Raw genomic sequence first — 12,613 nt, forward strand, 5'->3', positions numbered from 1 at the left:
TTTTTTTTTTTTTTTTTTTTTTTGTAGAGATGAGTCTTGCTATGTTGACCAGGCTGGTCTTGAACTCCTGGGCTCAAGCTGTCCTCCCACCTCGGCCCCTTAAGGTGCTGAGATTACAAGTGGGAGCCACCATGCCCGGCCCCAGCAGTCTTAAATCCTGGTCCTTTACTGTCCCCAGCCGAGCATGGAGGAATCCCTCTGCCTCTAGCCCCTCTCTGGGCCTGTCACCACTGAGGTGAGGGTTTTGGGCATGGCAGCCTTAGCAGATCCCTGCAGCCTAAGCATGCTGTCAGGGCCACCCTCTGCTGGGTGCTGACCTCCTGAGGGTGGGTCTGGCCCCTGCAGACCTGCAGAGGATGAGAGCTCTACCCTGGGGTGACCTTGTTTTGGGCCTGAGTGTGTTCTCAGCAGCCTAGGGAAGTAGCTCTGCTTCTGACGGCCTCCTGGGCGAATCTGTTCTAGGGCTGGAGGAAAAGCCAGACGGGGCCCTGGCTGCCCAGCCTCCACCTTCCCAGGCCCTGCTGACAGCAGGCTTGTTGCAGATGAGGACGATGTGCACAGATGCGGCCGCTGCCAGGCGGAGTTCACCGCCTTGGAGGATTTTGTTCAGCACAAGATTCAGAAGGCCTGCCAGCGGGCCCCTCAGGAGGCCCTGCCTGCCACTCCTGCCACCACAGCGTTGCTGGGCCAGGAGGTGAGCCGCCACCCACCCTCCCATCCCCTCCCGGGTTCACCTGATAGGCGGGGGAGGTGGCCGCACTCCAGGATGGACCTGTGCAGCTGGTTCCGGGGCCCACGTGGGCGGGCAGAGGGCAGGCATCTGGCTGCGGTGTGGGAGGGTCTGGGTGTGTGAGCCTGTGGTGCTCTGGGGTGTCCTGGAGGGCCTGCGGTGGCACAGCCTTCTTGGCAGCCTCTGGCTGAAGCCCGTGCTGTTGGGGGCTGGGATCTCTTCTTTCTTGGAGCCCGAGGGTCTCCTTTGGCTCTGGGTGCCATGGCAGCTTCTGTCTCTTTGGCTTATCTTCTGTCCTGTGCACACAGTCCCTAGGGACTTCACAAGTGCAGTGTGGCCCTGGGGGTCCCACCATCTCATCATCAAACGGCCACCTTTGCTGAGCCCCATGCCCGGCTTGGGCTGAGCGCACAGGCCTGTGAAGCCCGCATACGCCGCGGTGGGCACTTGTCTGCATTGCACAGTCAGGAGAGCAGGCTCAGAGAGTGGTCAGTGGTCTCCGACCACCAGCGGGGCATGGCCCAGACGATGCTGGACCCTGTTCACCCCACTCGAGCCTGTGCTCTTTACCTGCCCCTCCCAGAGGTGCCCCCTCCTCCAAGAAGGCCTCTGGTTCACACCTCCAGGGCCCTCTCCTCAGACCGCTCTGCCGGAAATGATGGGCTGGGACTGCACTGTTGTTCCTGCAGGCTGGCTCAGCTTCCTGCCAGAGTTGCTGGTCCCTCCCTGCAGGTGCCCTGTGCTCCAGGTCCAGCCCATGTGGCCAGAGGCGTGAGAGTGACGGCGCTGACCCTGGCCATGGGTGAAGGGGCTGGTCTGGGACCTGTGGTCCTGTTAGGGAAGAGGAGAGCCCCCACCCCAGCCGTCCCAAGGACATGGACCCAGGCCTGAGCATCACAGGCCACACCTTCACAGCTTTACACTGGCAGAGCCCAGGCCTCTTCTCTGAGAACTAACTCTAGAGCGTACAGACGAGTCCCCTCTGTTTTCTGCCCCCTTTGGCAGGTGGTGCCGGCAGCCCCAGGCCCAGAGGAGCCCATCACTGTGGCCCACATTGTAGTGGAGGCAGCCTCCCTGGCAGCAGACATCAGCCACGCACCTGACCTTGTTGGTAAGCCGACTGCCATGGATCACTGGCCTGACAGACCTTCGTGGTCAGGGCCAGAGGATGGGGCCTCTGCTGCCGGTGTGCTCATCTCTCCTGAGACCAGGGCCTGGCTGGGAGGGGCCATGGCCTCGTGGGAGCTTTCCGAGGGCACAGCCTGCAGGAGGAGGGAGCGTTGGGCACTGGGCCTTCCTCAGGTGTCCGTAGTGGCCGGGGGCACACCCAGGCACCAGGGGGTCTTCGGGCTGTGCTCTCCTCCAGCTTTCCCGGGTGGTCTCTCCCTGTCCCTCCCAGAATTTTCCCCACTTCCTGCCACCCCTTGCTTCCTGCTCCCTGCCCGTAGGCAGCAGCATCCACCAGGCACCCACCAGGATGGCCCGCTCGCCCGGCAGCGGCTCTGGAGGGCGGGTGCAGGGTGGACAGGCTCTGCCGCCTCTCCAGCTGGGCTCGGACTTGCTGCTGTGATGGCCTGCCCTCCCCAGTGCTCACTCTGGTGTGGGGGTGGTGACTGCTGCTCTGGTCCTCGTGGGGCTTTTATGAGCGTGCAATGCCAGCCCTCTTTGATGGCTACTTTTTAAGTGAAGGCGTCTCCCTGATGTGCTGTGGGAGGGGCTGTTGTGAGGTCTGGATGGGCAACCTCTCACTCATCGGGGACAGATGTGTGTGCAGGGGGGACATTCAGAGGCAGCCAGGGCCTGGGCAGGTTGAGGGAGCCAGGGGCTGCTGGGGTTGGGGGTGCGGCAGGGGCGACTGGCTGGGTGTGCAGACGTGAGGGAAGGAGCTGTCTGGGCCTAATGCTGTGGGAGGCTGGGGTGGAGCATGGCTGCTGCCTGGGGAGCCTGCTGGACCAGGGCCGAGGCAGGCAGGGAGTGGGCAGCTGGACAGGAAGTAGGTTTGGGCACCAGGCGGAACCTGGCCTTTGGCAGCCCTTGGTACCTGCTGCGGCAGGAAGAGGGGGTGGGGGAGCCGTGGCAGAGGCCAGCCCCAGGCCTGGGAAGGGCACTAGTGAGCAGGCCGCTCTCCAGGAGGCAGCCGGGGCACCTGTCTCACCTCCGTGCTGCCTTTCCCTGGCATTCCTGCGACCAAGACACTCATCAGTGCCACTCAGAGCTCGGAATGTTCATGTGGGAGGTGGGGCGGGCTCTGGCCTTGACCTGGCGTTTGGATGGTGGCGTCATCTGGGAGCATGAACTCCCTAGGTTCTGGCGGGGTCTCTGGGCTGGGTCTCTGGCCACCCAGGCCCCTTTCCACCCACCTAACCTCTAGCAGCCCCCAGCCTTGGGCTCAGCACCCCTCCCTGTGCTTCAGGGACCCCTCTCGGCACCCCTGCCCCTCTGGCACCCCTGGGATTTTCCCCTTTGCGGGCATCCTGGGCACCCTGAGTGTGCCCTTGGCCAGTCAGCAGGCCTGGTGGGCTGAGTCCAGGGCTGCTAGCTCTCCTGTTGGCCTCCAGTGGAGATGGCACAGGGTCCTGCCTGCTGGTGGCCAAGGGCCGGGGCAGTGCCGGGTCCGGTCTTTGCGGGTGCAGGAGAGCGGTCAGCTGTATGCGCAGCTGGAACCCACCTCCAGGCCCTCCTGCCTCTTCCGCGGAAAACGTTTGTGTCTCCTCTGCGGCCTGGCAGCAGCCATGTTCCCCCAGGTCTTCCCCATGAGGGGCCTCTGTCCTTTGGAAGATCACTCCTGGCGCGTCGAGCGTCTAAGCCAGGGCTCGGGCAGGAGAGGCTCTTAATTGTTTCTGAGTCACGGCGCTTTTGTTGTGTTTCAAGAGAACAGCTTGTCAAAACAAGACGCCAGCCGGACTGAGGTGGTTTCTAAGAAGGAGCTTCACAGCTGTTTCCCACTTGTCATCTTTATGAGCAGAAAACGTGAAGTGTGTTTACAGCCTAGCTTTGCACATTGTCAGATTTTTCCCAGCACCCTCCAGAAGTGCAAAAGCCCAGCTTCCTCGCCTCAGGCTGTCCCGGGTGTCTGGACAGCATTCACTCTCCCAGGCCAGGCCTGCCTGTCCCACTACAGCGGCCTGGCCCATCCCCTCTAATGGAGGAGTGGCCCCGGACGCATATCCTCCCTATGTTGGTGGGAGCAGTGGCAGGAGCTGTGGCAGCGAGCAGGACAGGCGGCTGTCTCTTCACCCAGGGACCTTGTCACCAGGATTCGCATGTCCTGCTGGCTTTGGGGATAGGCCATGTTCCATGGTGGGTCTCCCTGTGGACACATTTGGGGGCCCTGGAGCATCTCTGGGCAGCCTGACAGAGTCCGGAGATGTCTCTCCACCGCTCACTCTGACCTGGAGAGTTGAATGGGGCCTTGGCTGCTGCTCGGGCCTGTGTGTTGAGGGCTCAGTGCAGGTTGGGTCCAGGATGTGGCTTGGAGCAGCAGTTCCCCTCCCCTGGAGCCGGCGGTCTCTGGGTAGGGGCAGGTCTTGGGGCTTAGGCCGAGATGCCTCTCCTAGGTGGTGGGCACATCAAAGAGGTCATCGTGGGTGCTGAGGCGGAGCCGGGGGACAGTGAGATGGCCGAGGCCCCGGGCAGCCCCCACCAGCAGGGACTGGGGCTCGCAGGGGAGGGCGAGCCGGCCCAGGTGAAGCTACTGGTGAACAAGGATGGCCGCTATGTGTGTGCACTGTGCCACAAGACCTTCAAGACGGTGAGCCGGTGTGTGGGGAGCCAGTGTGTGGGCGGCAGGGCCCCTCCTGTTCCCCTAGGAGGGCCCTGAGCTGCTACGCCCTTCCCCACAGGGCAGCATCCTCAAGGCCCACATGGTCACTCACAGCAGCCGCAAGGACCACGAGTGCAAGCTCTGTGGGGCCTCCTTCCGCACCAAGGGCTCACTCATCCGGCACCACCGGCGGCATACGGGTGAGCTGGCTGCACCTTGGGCTGGAGCCCTGTAGCACCCCGATGGCTGGCCCTGGGGTGCCCCAGCCTCGCATTCCCCAGCTTTGGGGGATGAGGCAGGGTCCCCTGCCTGTCTTCACCTTGTCACCTTGTCACCAGCCTGCTGGGGCTGCCTGAGGCTGACTAGGTTCTCTCTGCAGACGAGCGCCCCTACAAGTGCTCCAAGTGTGGGAAGAGCTTCCGGGAGTCGGGCGCACTGACCCGGCACCTCAAGTCTCTCACCCCCTGCACGGAGAAAATCCGCTTCAGTGTGAGCAAGGATGTGGTTGTCAGCAAAGAGGATGCACCTGCAGGTCAGCATGATGCGGGCAGCTGCCTGGTCCCGGGGACTGGCTGTGGACCCAGCCACCACTGGGGTGTGTGAGGGAGCTTCACTCCCTCACTCTACTTTGAAGGGTCTGGAGCTGGAGCTGCCACCTTGGGGACAGTCACATCATCATCGGTGACAGGCGAGCCCATAGAGACTTCACCTGTGATTCACCTGGTGACAGATGCCAAGGGCACCGTCATCCACGAAGTCCACGTCCAGATGCAGGAGCTGCCCCTGGGCATGAAAACCCTGGCCCCGGAGGTGTGGGCGACGGGGAGCCCTGGAGGGCCGCTGTGTCTTCTGCCTGCTCGGTGCCAGTCTTTGTTCTGAGCACTGGCTCCAGGGGTCTGGGCCAGGCAGGCGAGGGCTGGAAGAGCAGGGCCGGTGGGAGCACCATGGGGGTCTGAGGGTTTGCACAAGGCTCCTGGCATGGGTCTGCCCCATGGAGTGGGTGCTGGATGCCAGGCTGCCTGGCCAGCCTCCTCTCTCTGCCTCCCCTGCAGCCCCCCGTCTCCCAGGAGCTCCCCTGCTCCAGTGAGGGCAGCCGAGAGAACCTGCTGCACCAGGCCATGCAGAACTCCGGCATCGTCCTTGAGCGCACCGCTGGGGAGGAGGGTGCCCTGGAGCCAGCCCCTGCTGCTGGGTCCAGTCCCCAGCCCCTGGCAGAGGCAGCCCCGCAGCTGCCGGTACTGGAAGTGCAGCCGCTAGAGACAGTAGGTGCCAGCATCACCTGCAGGCTCCTCTCAGGGCTGGATCCCGGGGGCTGTCCCCATGCTGGCCTTGGCACTCCCTGAAGTGGCTTTCTGCAGTGACTTTGTCTATTGATCTGTTTACTGCCTTCCCTGGAGCCACGAGGGAGCCTGCCAGGGTGGGGCCCATGGTTGTGTTCCTGGCACTGCCAGGGCACAGCCTGCCCCAGGTGCTGGAGGCCTTCCTGTGGTTCCCCAGCAGGTGGCCAGCGAGGCCTCAGCGGTGCCCAGGACCCACCCATGTCCTCAGTGCAGTGAGACCTTCCCGACAGCAGCCACCCTGGAGGCCCACAAGAGGGGCCACACCGGTGGGTGATGGGTGGGTGTGTGGCCCACAGCAGTGGATGGGCTATAGGTGACCGGGGTGCCTTTGGGTATCCAGGGTGGGTCCATAGACAGCAGGGAGCCAGGGGAGCTGTCGGCAGGTGGCAGGTGGCCTGGAGGGCCTGCCAGTGACGGGCCTGGCCTGATGTGTGTGGCTGCAGGGCCGAGGCCGTTCGCCTGTGTGCAGTGTGGCAAGGCCTTCCCCAAGGCCTACCTGCTCAAGAAGCACCAGGAGGTGCACGTGCGTGAGCGCCGCTTCCGCTGTGGCGACTGCGGGAAGCTCTACAAGACCATCGCCCATGTGCGCGGCCACCGGCGCGTCCACTCAGACGAGCGGCCATACCCTTGTCCCGAGTGTGGCAAGCGCTACAAGACTAAGGTAGGCCTCTGGCCCCAGGACCCTGGCACCTGACCCCCCATCCTGCTCTCTGGCCCTGGCCCCGGTGCACCCCCTTCCCTGCCTCCACCGTGCTCAGTCTTGACCCAGCCCCTCCCTTGGGCCAGAAGTGGGAGGGGAGAGCTGTAGTCTGTTGTGGCCCAGGCCAGGCTGGCACTGACAGGTGTCTCCACAGAACGCACAGCAGGTGCACTTCCGGACACATCTGGAGGAGAAGCCGCATGTGTGCCAGTTCTGCAGCCGTGGCTTCCGAGAGAAGGGCTCGCTGGTGCGGCACGTGCGACACCACACAGGCGAGAAGCCATTCAAGTGCTACAAGTGCGGCCGTGGCTTCGCTGAGCACGGCACGCTGAACCGGCACCTGCGCACCAAAGGTCTGGGCCCGTGGAGGCGGGAGGAGGAGGGGAGGGGGCTGGGGCTCCCCAAGCCCTGACTGAGTCCCCACCCGCAGGGGGCTGCCTGCTGGAGGTGGAGGAGTTGCTGGTGTCCGAGGAGAGCCCCGCGGCAGCCACCACCGTTCTCGCAGAGGACCCGCACACGGTGTTGGTGGAGTTCTCGTCCGTGGTAGCCGACACCCAGGAGTATATCATTGAGGTGGGTGTGGGGCCCTGAGGCCAGGATGGGACCCAGGGGCAACCAAAGCTGACCTCTATCCTTCTGCCCATCTGCCCAGGCCACTGCGGATGATGCGGAGACCAGTGAGGCCACGGAGATCATCGAGGGCACCCAGACGGAGGTGAGGGGTGGGGCGGGTGGGGGCAGGGAGGCTCCCTGGCGCAGCCGCTTTCGCTGAGCCGTGGCCCCGCAGGTGGACAGCCACATCATGAAGGTGGTGCAGCAGATTGTGCACCAGGCCAGCGCCGGCCACCAGATCATTGTGCAGAATGTCACCATGGATGAGGAGACAGCGCTGGGCCCAGAGGCGGCTGCTGCCGACACCATCACCATCGCAACCCCCGAGAGCCTGACAGAACAGGTGGCCATGACACTGGCCTCAGCCATCAGCGAGGGCACTGTGCTTGCCACCCGGGCAGGGGCGAGTGGCACTGAACAGGCCACTGTGACCATGGTGTCATCAGAGGACATCGAGATCCTGGAGCATGCAGGCGAGCTGGTCATCTCCTCGCCAGAGGGCCAGCTGGAGGTGCAGACGGTCATCGTCTAGCATGAGGTCTGCGGGGTCCTGGCCGGCCAGGGACAGGGCAGAGGACCTGAGCGCCCCGCCAATGCCTGCCTGGCAGAGAAGAAGACACAGAATGGAGGCGCCCCAAGATGGGCAGTGTACATAAGAGTTTCTTGTTGCTTTCCAATAAAACATGAGAACCTGCAGCTTGTGATGTTGTGGCAGTGGCAGCCTCCATGGATGGTGCCACCACTTTTGCCCAGGTCCCGGCAGCAGCACCTGCCTCCCAGGCCACCCCTAGACTCACGTGCCTGGCCGCCCTGCCCAGGGGCTCCCGCCAGCCCTGGCGGCGCCTTGGTGGCGCGTGGGTGTCATTGGCATGTTGACCAACAGCCTCCTGCCCTGCCCAGCTGGAGCTGTGCCCCCAGCTGCACTGCCTGAGGCCTGTGGGTAGGTGGGAGGACCAGGGACGGGGACAGGGAGATCTGGGAGCCTTGGCCTCCACCACAGGGTGAGGAGGTGCAGCAGCAGGAGATGCTGGGCAAGGAGTGTGGCTGGGCCTTCCTGTGCTGCCTTCCTTTCCCTGAAGGGATTCTGCTCAGGGAGAGAGTCTAGGCGACCTAGTTTCTAGGGGTGGGGACAAGAACAGCCTCACCGGGATGTGGCTGACCGTCTACCTCCATCCTAGGGGGCTGGCAGGGGCTTCTGGGACGGTTTTGGGACAGGCCTGGGGCACCAGAAGGGGCTCAGGCAGGTCTCCCACCCCTTACCCTGGGGGTCTCCACGGGAATGAAAGCCAAGAGTTCATCAGGCACCCAGCTCGGTCGAGGGGGCGGGACCCAGCGCAGCCCGGCCCCTCCCTGGACCAGGACCTCAAATACCGGCCCCTGTCCTGGTGCCAGAGCTGCGCTGGAGGGAGTCAGTGCAGTCCTGTGTCGGACACGCCCGCAGCCTGGACCCGGGATCCCCATTTCCCTAGAACCCCTGAGCCTCGGGCCTCCGCACCCACATCCAAGGTGAGTCTCTCCGCTGGCTGTGCTGGGGCTGGATGGGTCGGACCCTCTATTCCGGCTGCAGCTTCCCGCGCAGTGAGAAGGCAGCGGTCCCTGAGAGCCCAGCAGTGCCCTGGGAGCCTGCAGAGCGCAGGGGCGGATTCTGCGTCGCACTGGCCGTCACGGGGCGGCCGCGGAGGAGAGGGGTGGGTCGGTGGGTCTGACAACAGGTCTGCGTAGGCGGCCGCTTCTGTCCCTCCCAGCCCCTCGCTCCGCGCAATGAGCGGGCCCCGGGCCCTGCTGGCCGCGCTCTGGGCGCTGGAAGCCGCCAGGGCCACGGCGCTTCGCATCGGAGCCTTCAACATCCAGAGCTTCGGCGACAGCAAAGTGTCGGACCCGGCTTGCGGCAGCATCATCGCGAAGGTGGGGCCCCGGCCGGGGCGGGGTGGGGCGGCGTTTGGGGGTGCTGACCGCGCTGACCCCGCACCCGCGACTCCTCCCCAGATCCTGGCGGGTTATGACCTCGCGCTGGTGCAGGAGGTGCGAGACCCAGACCTCAGCGCCGTGTCCACGCTCATGGAGCAGATCAACAGGTGTGGTGGGCAGGGCCCCTCGTCTCGACCCCCGACCGGGATCTCGCCCCGGCGTGGCGCCCTGACCCTGAGCGGGCCCCTGTCTCTGCAGGGTGTCCGAGCACGAGTACAGCTTTGTGAGCAGCCAGCCCCTGGGCCGGGACCAGTATAAGGAGATGTACCTGTTCGTGTACAGGTGAGGGGCGGACCGCAGTGAGGGGCGCGCGGGGCCGCAGGTGGGAGGCTCAGCGCGTCCCCCCCATCTCCTAGGAAGGACGCGGTGGCTGTCGTGGACACATACCAGTACCCGGACCCCGAGGACGTCTTCAGCCGCGAGCCCTTCGTGGTCAAGTTCTCGGCCCCCGGCTCAGGTGAGCGGGCCCCGCCCCTCCCCTGCCGCCGGCCCGCCCCTCCCCTTCCGCCGGGACCTGACGCCCGACCCCTTCCTGCAGCAGCGCAGAAGCTGGTGCTGATCCCGCTGCACGCGGCGCCGCATCAAGCCGTGGCGGAGATCGACGCGCTCTACGACGTGTACCTGGACGTGATCGACAAGTGGGGCACCGACGTAAGCCCACCCCTCGGTCCCGGGGTCCCTGCAGGCGCGCCCCGGAGGTCTGGGCCATGAGGGCGGGACCTCGACGGCTCCTGGGACGGCTCAGACTCGGCTCCGCGGCGCCCGCAGGACATGCTGTTCCTGGGGGACTTCAACGCCGACTGCAGCTATGTGCGGGCGCAGGACTGGGCTGCCATCCGCCTGAGAAGCAGTGAGGTCTTCAAGTGGCTCATCCCTGACAGCGCCGACACCACGGTGGGTAACTCAGATTGCGCCTACGACCGCATCGTGGCCTGCGGCGCCCGCCTGCGCCGAAGCCTGAAGCCCCAGTCGGCCACTGTGCACGACTTCCAGGAGGAATTCGGCCTGGACCAGACTCAGGCGAGTGGGCCGTGGGGCGGCGCTGGTCCTGGGTCCCCATCGCCCGGGCGCACGCAGGCAGCAGGGAGGGGCCAGCACCCAAGGGGGGGCCACCTCAGCTCCCCTCCTTGCACCAGGGATCATTTCCAAGGACCCTGAGAGCCTGGCCCACCCCATGTGGAGCTCCGGGCAGGCAGGGTACCTTGCCTTTCCCTCAAAGGGCCAATGGTGACACCCTCTGCCCTGGCCCCTGCCCCACCGCAGGCAGCAGCAAGGGTGGGCACCTAGGCCTCACCACCCCTTCCTGCAGAGGCAGTGGCTTGTGGACACCCAGTGGGCCCATCCCGGTGGCTGGGGTCCACTTTTCCCCTGAGGCTCTTTCTCTTTCCCCAGGCGCTCGCCATCAGTGACCACTTTCCGGTGGAGGTGACCCTCAAGTCCCACAGATGACTCGAGGCCTGGCTGGGGCATGCCACCTGCAGACCCTGGCCCTGAGGAATGGCCCCACAGTGGCCCCTTCAGGGTAGCAGCCACCCTTCAGTGAGGCCCCAAGGCAGAGTCGGCTGGGCGTGGACCAGGGGCCATGGACACGTAATGGGCTGCCCTGCAACTCCATTCCCCATCTGTGAGACGGGCTGCATCCAGCGACCTCAGGGGGTGTTGTCAGCCCCATGAGGGGCACAGAGGGCACTGCCTGGCAAATGTCTGCTCAATAAATGAGCCGCTCCCAGCCGGGCCCCACAGCTTGGCTCCCAGGCCTCTGTCCTTCCTAGGGACCTAGCCTCAGCTCCTCAGGGGCAGCCCCGCTTCCCTGAGGAAATGCAGCTCAGGGAGGCAGGCTCTGGGCCATGTCCTGGGCTGCCCATCCTGTGTCCTGGTGGGACTTGGCCACCCCCAGAGCCTGTTTGCTCCAGAAGGCAGCTCAGGAACCCTCCTTGCTTATCCTCTGTGCAAACTACAAATGCTCTCAGGAGCCTGTACTGTGAGCACAGCTGGGACAGGGACGGCGCCAACACATCAGCCTCCTGGGCCCTTGGGGGGGTCTCAGAATAGCTCTCCCCAGGCCCACCCCGCAGCCCCCATTCCAGGGCCCTGCGGGGAGCCCCCAGGCACTTGTCTCAGGGGCCCGGTCTCACCCAGCACTGCAAGGGGAGACTGGCCCCAGTCAGTCAGCAGTCCTGGAGCTTTTGGGGAGCCTGAGAGCAGTAGGTGGGCTGGACTCCTCCCTGCCGAGGTAGGTGGCTTGGGACTAAGGTCCCGTGCAAAGAACTGCACAGCTCGCTATGGCTCAGCCCTTCAAGTTTGCTGCCCTGTGCCCTGGGCAAGGCCACCACATTAGGATTGGGAACAGGCAGGCCCATGGGTCCACTGGGTCACTGACGGGAGCCCGATGAGGTTTCTGGTTTTTGAAACATCACATCTTAGCAAGGTGTGGGAACTTGGTCTGAATTGCATGGGAGGAAAAACCTTTGTTTCAAGGATTTGGATGAGTTTGGTTCTTGCAAAATCCTTCTTAAGGGGCATTTGGAACCCTGGCAGCACAGCTGCCTCCAGAGTCCCACTCCCGCCGGCTCAGGATCCCCCAGTTGCTCTGATTCACCGTCCACTCCCTTCATCCTGATGAGTAAGGGCAGTGGCCAAAAGGCTTTTCTCTGGGGAGTCCTGTGAGGGTCATGGGGGCCAAGACCACCTGGCCTCACACCTAAGAGCAGGCAGTCCAAAGCCGGAATGGACGACCAGGGACTTGATTTACGATTCTGCCTTGGGAACGGAGACATTCAGTGGCGACCTCACCAGGTCCAGAATGGCGCCCCCTGCCAGTCACAATCCCAAGTCAAAAAGCTGCCCTCAACTCCCCTTGCCTGCTGGGCACAGGCACCCATGTGTGTTTGTGTGTGGTTGGGTCTTGGGCCACCGGGCTACGAGGAACAGGAACTTCTACGTAAAATCAGCCAAATGAAACGCTGGCAGTACTTTTAAGTTGAAAAATGCCTTGTTTAAGACCTCCCTGGGACCCAGAGGGGCGCGCGTGGCTGTAAGTCTGTGGCAGCCCAGCCGTTAGCCTTTCTTTTCTTTGAGCCTCTCGAAGTACAGCTGCAGGGACTTCTGGATGGAGTCTTTGGAGAGGAAGCTGACGAAGTTCTGCACGTCCGCATCACGCTGAGTGATCAGGCGGCTGGCTGTAGCCTTTCGCATCATGGCCTTCGTCAGCTGTCGAGCGTGGTCTAAAGAAAATGGGACCTACCACTGAAATCCCGCTTTCAGGGGCAGTGGGGTGACTCCCAACTTACATTTATTTTTTTTTTTTGAGATGGAGTCTTGCTCTGTTGCCCAGGCTGCAGTGGTGGGATCTCGGCTCACTGCAACCTCTGCCTCCTGGGTTCAAGTGATTTTCCTGTGTCAGCCTCCCGAGTAGCTGGGATTACAGGTGTGCACCACCACACCCAGCTAATTTTGTATTTTTAGTAGAGATGGGGTTTCCCCATGTTGGCCAGGCTGGT

At 63.9% G+C, this 12,613-nt stretch overlaps 3 protein-coding genes across 8 annotated transcripts in view; 2 read left to right on the forward strand and 1 right to left on the reverse strand.

The window, feature by feature from the left end:
- Window positions 1-7,841, forward strand: part of E4F1 (E4F transcription factor 1) — a 12,588-nt gene extending 4,747 nt beyond the window's left edge. For 2 of the 6 annotated variants that reach the window (XM_011966985.1, XM_011966984.1), the window contains exons 2-14: window positions 543-694; window positions 1,736-1,841; window positions 4,288-4,481; window positions 4,573-4,693; window positions 4,873-5,025; window positions 5,128-5,303; window positions 5,546-5,755; window positions 5,991-6,099; window positions 6,277-6,494; window positions 6,688-6,886; window positions 6,964-7,106; window positions 7,186-7,248; window positions 7,321-7,841. In XM_011966985.1, coding sequence (XP_011822375.1) covers window positions 543-694; window positions 1,736-1,841; window positions 4,288-4,481; window positions 4,573-4,693; window positions 4,873-5,025; window positions 5,128-5,303; window positions 5,546-5,755; window positions 5,991-6,099; window positions 6,277-6,494; window positions 6,688-6,886; window positions 6,964-7,106; window positions 7,186-7,248; window positions 7,321-7,677 — 2,201 coding nt within the window. In that variant the 3' untranslated portion in view covers window positions 7,678-7,841. The remainder of the gene's footprint in view (window positions 1-542; window positions 695-1,735; window positions 1,842-4,287; window positions 4,482-4,572; window positions 4,694-4,872; window positions 5,026-5,127; window positions 5,304-5,545; window positions 5,756-5,990; window positions 6,100-6,276; window positions 6,495-6,687; window positions 6,887-6,963; window positions 7,107-7,185; window positions 7,249-7,320) is intronic. The other 4 variants (XM_011966988.1, XM_011966986.1, XM_011966990.1 and 1 more) reach the window with 2 other exon arrangements.
- Window positions 7,842-8,538: 697 nt separating this feature from the next.
- On the forward strand, window positions 8,539-10,855 carry DNASE1L2 (deoxyribonuclease I-like 2). The gene is made up of 7 exons (XM_011966983.1): window positions 8,539-9,050; window positions 9,132-9,220; window positions 9,312-9,395; window positions 9,470-9,570; window positions 9,655-9,764; window positions 9,882-10,133; window positions 10,506-10,855. The coding sequence occupies exons 1-7, from the start codon at window positions 8,907-8,909 to the stop codon at window positions 10,560-10,562; spliced, it is 837 nt and encodes a 278-aa protein (XP_011822373.1). The 5' UTR covers window positions 8,539-8,906; the 3' UTR covers window positions 10,563-10,855.
- A 1,228-nt stretch (window positions 10,856-12,083) lies between these two features.
- The window catches only part of ECI1 (enoyl-CoA delta isomerase 1), a 7,400-nt gene continuing 6,870 nt past the window's right edge, over window positions 12,084-12,613 (reverse strand). The window contains exon 5 of the mRNA XM_011966991.1: window positions 12,084-12,337. Coding sequence (XP_011822381.1) covers window positions 12,171-12,337 — 167 coding nt within the window. The 3' untranslated portion in view covers window positions 12,084-12,170. The remainder of the gene's footprint in view (window positions 12,338-12,613) is intronic.

Source organism: Mandrillus leucophaeus, unplaced genomic scaffold (assembly GCF_000951045.1).
Source record: "Mandrillus leucophaeus isolate KB7577 unplaced genomic scaffold, Mleu.le_1.0 Scaffold78, whole genome shotgun sequence".
NCBI classification, from domain to species: Eukaryota; Metazoa; Chordata; class Mammalia; order Primates; family Cercopithecidae; genus Mandrillus; species Mandrillus leucophaeus.

What these genes read in the sequence shown, in the direction of transcription:
- DNASE1L2 (XM_011966983.1), top strand. Translation starts at nt 8,907, where the DNA reads ATGAGCGGGCCCCGGGCCCTGCTGGCCGCGCTCTGGGCGCTGGAAGCC. An exon ending in CTCATGGAGCAGATCAACAG is followed by an intron (nt 9,221 to 9,311) that starts GTGTGGTGGGCA and finishes CTGTCTCTGCAG; the next exon opens with GGTGTCCGAGCACGAGTACA. An exon ending in GTTCTCGGCCCCCGGCTCAG is followed by an intron (nt 9,571 to 9,654) that starts GTGAGCGGGCCC and finishes TTCCTGCAGCAG; the next exon opens with CGCAGAAGCTGGTGCTGATC.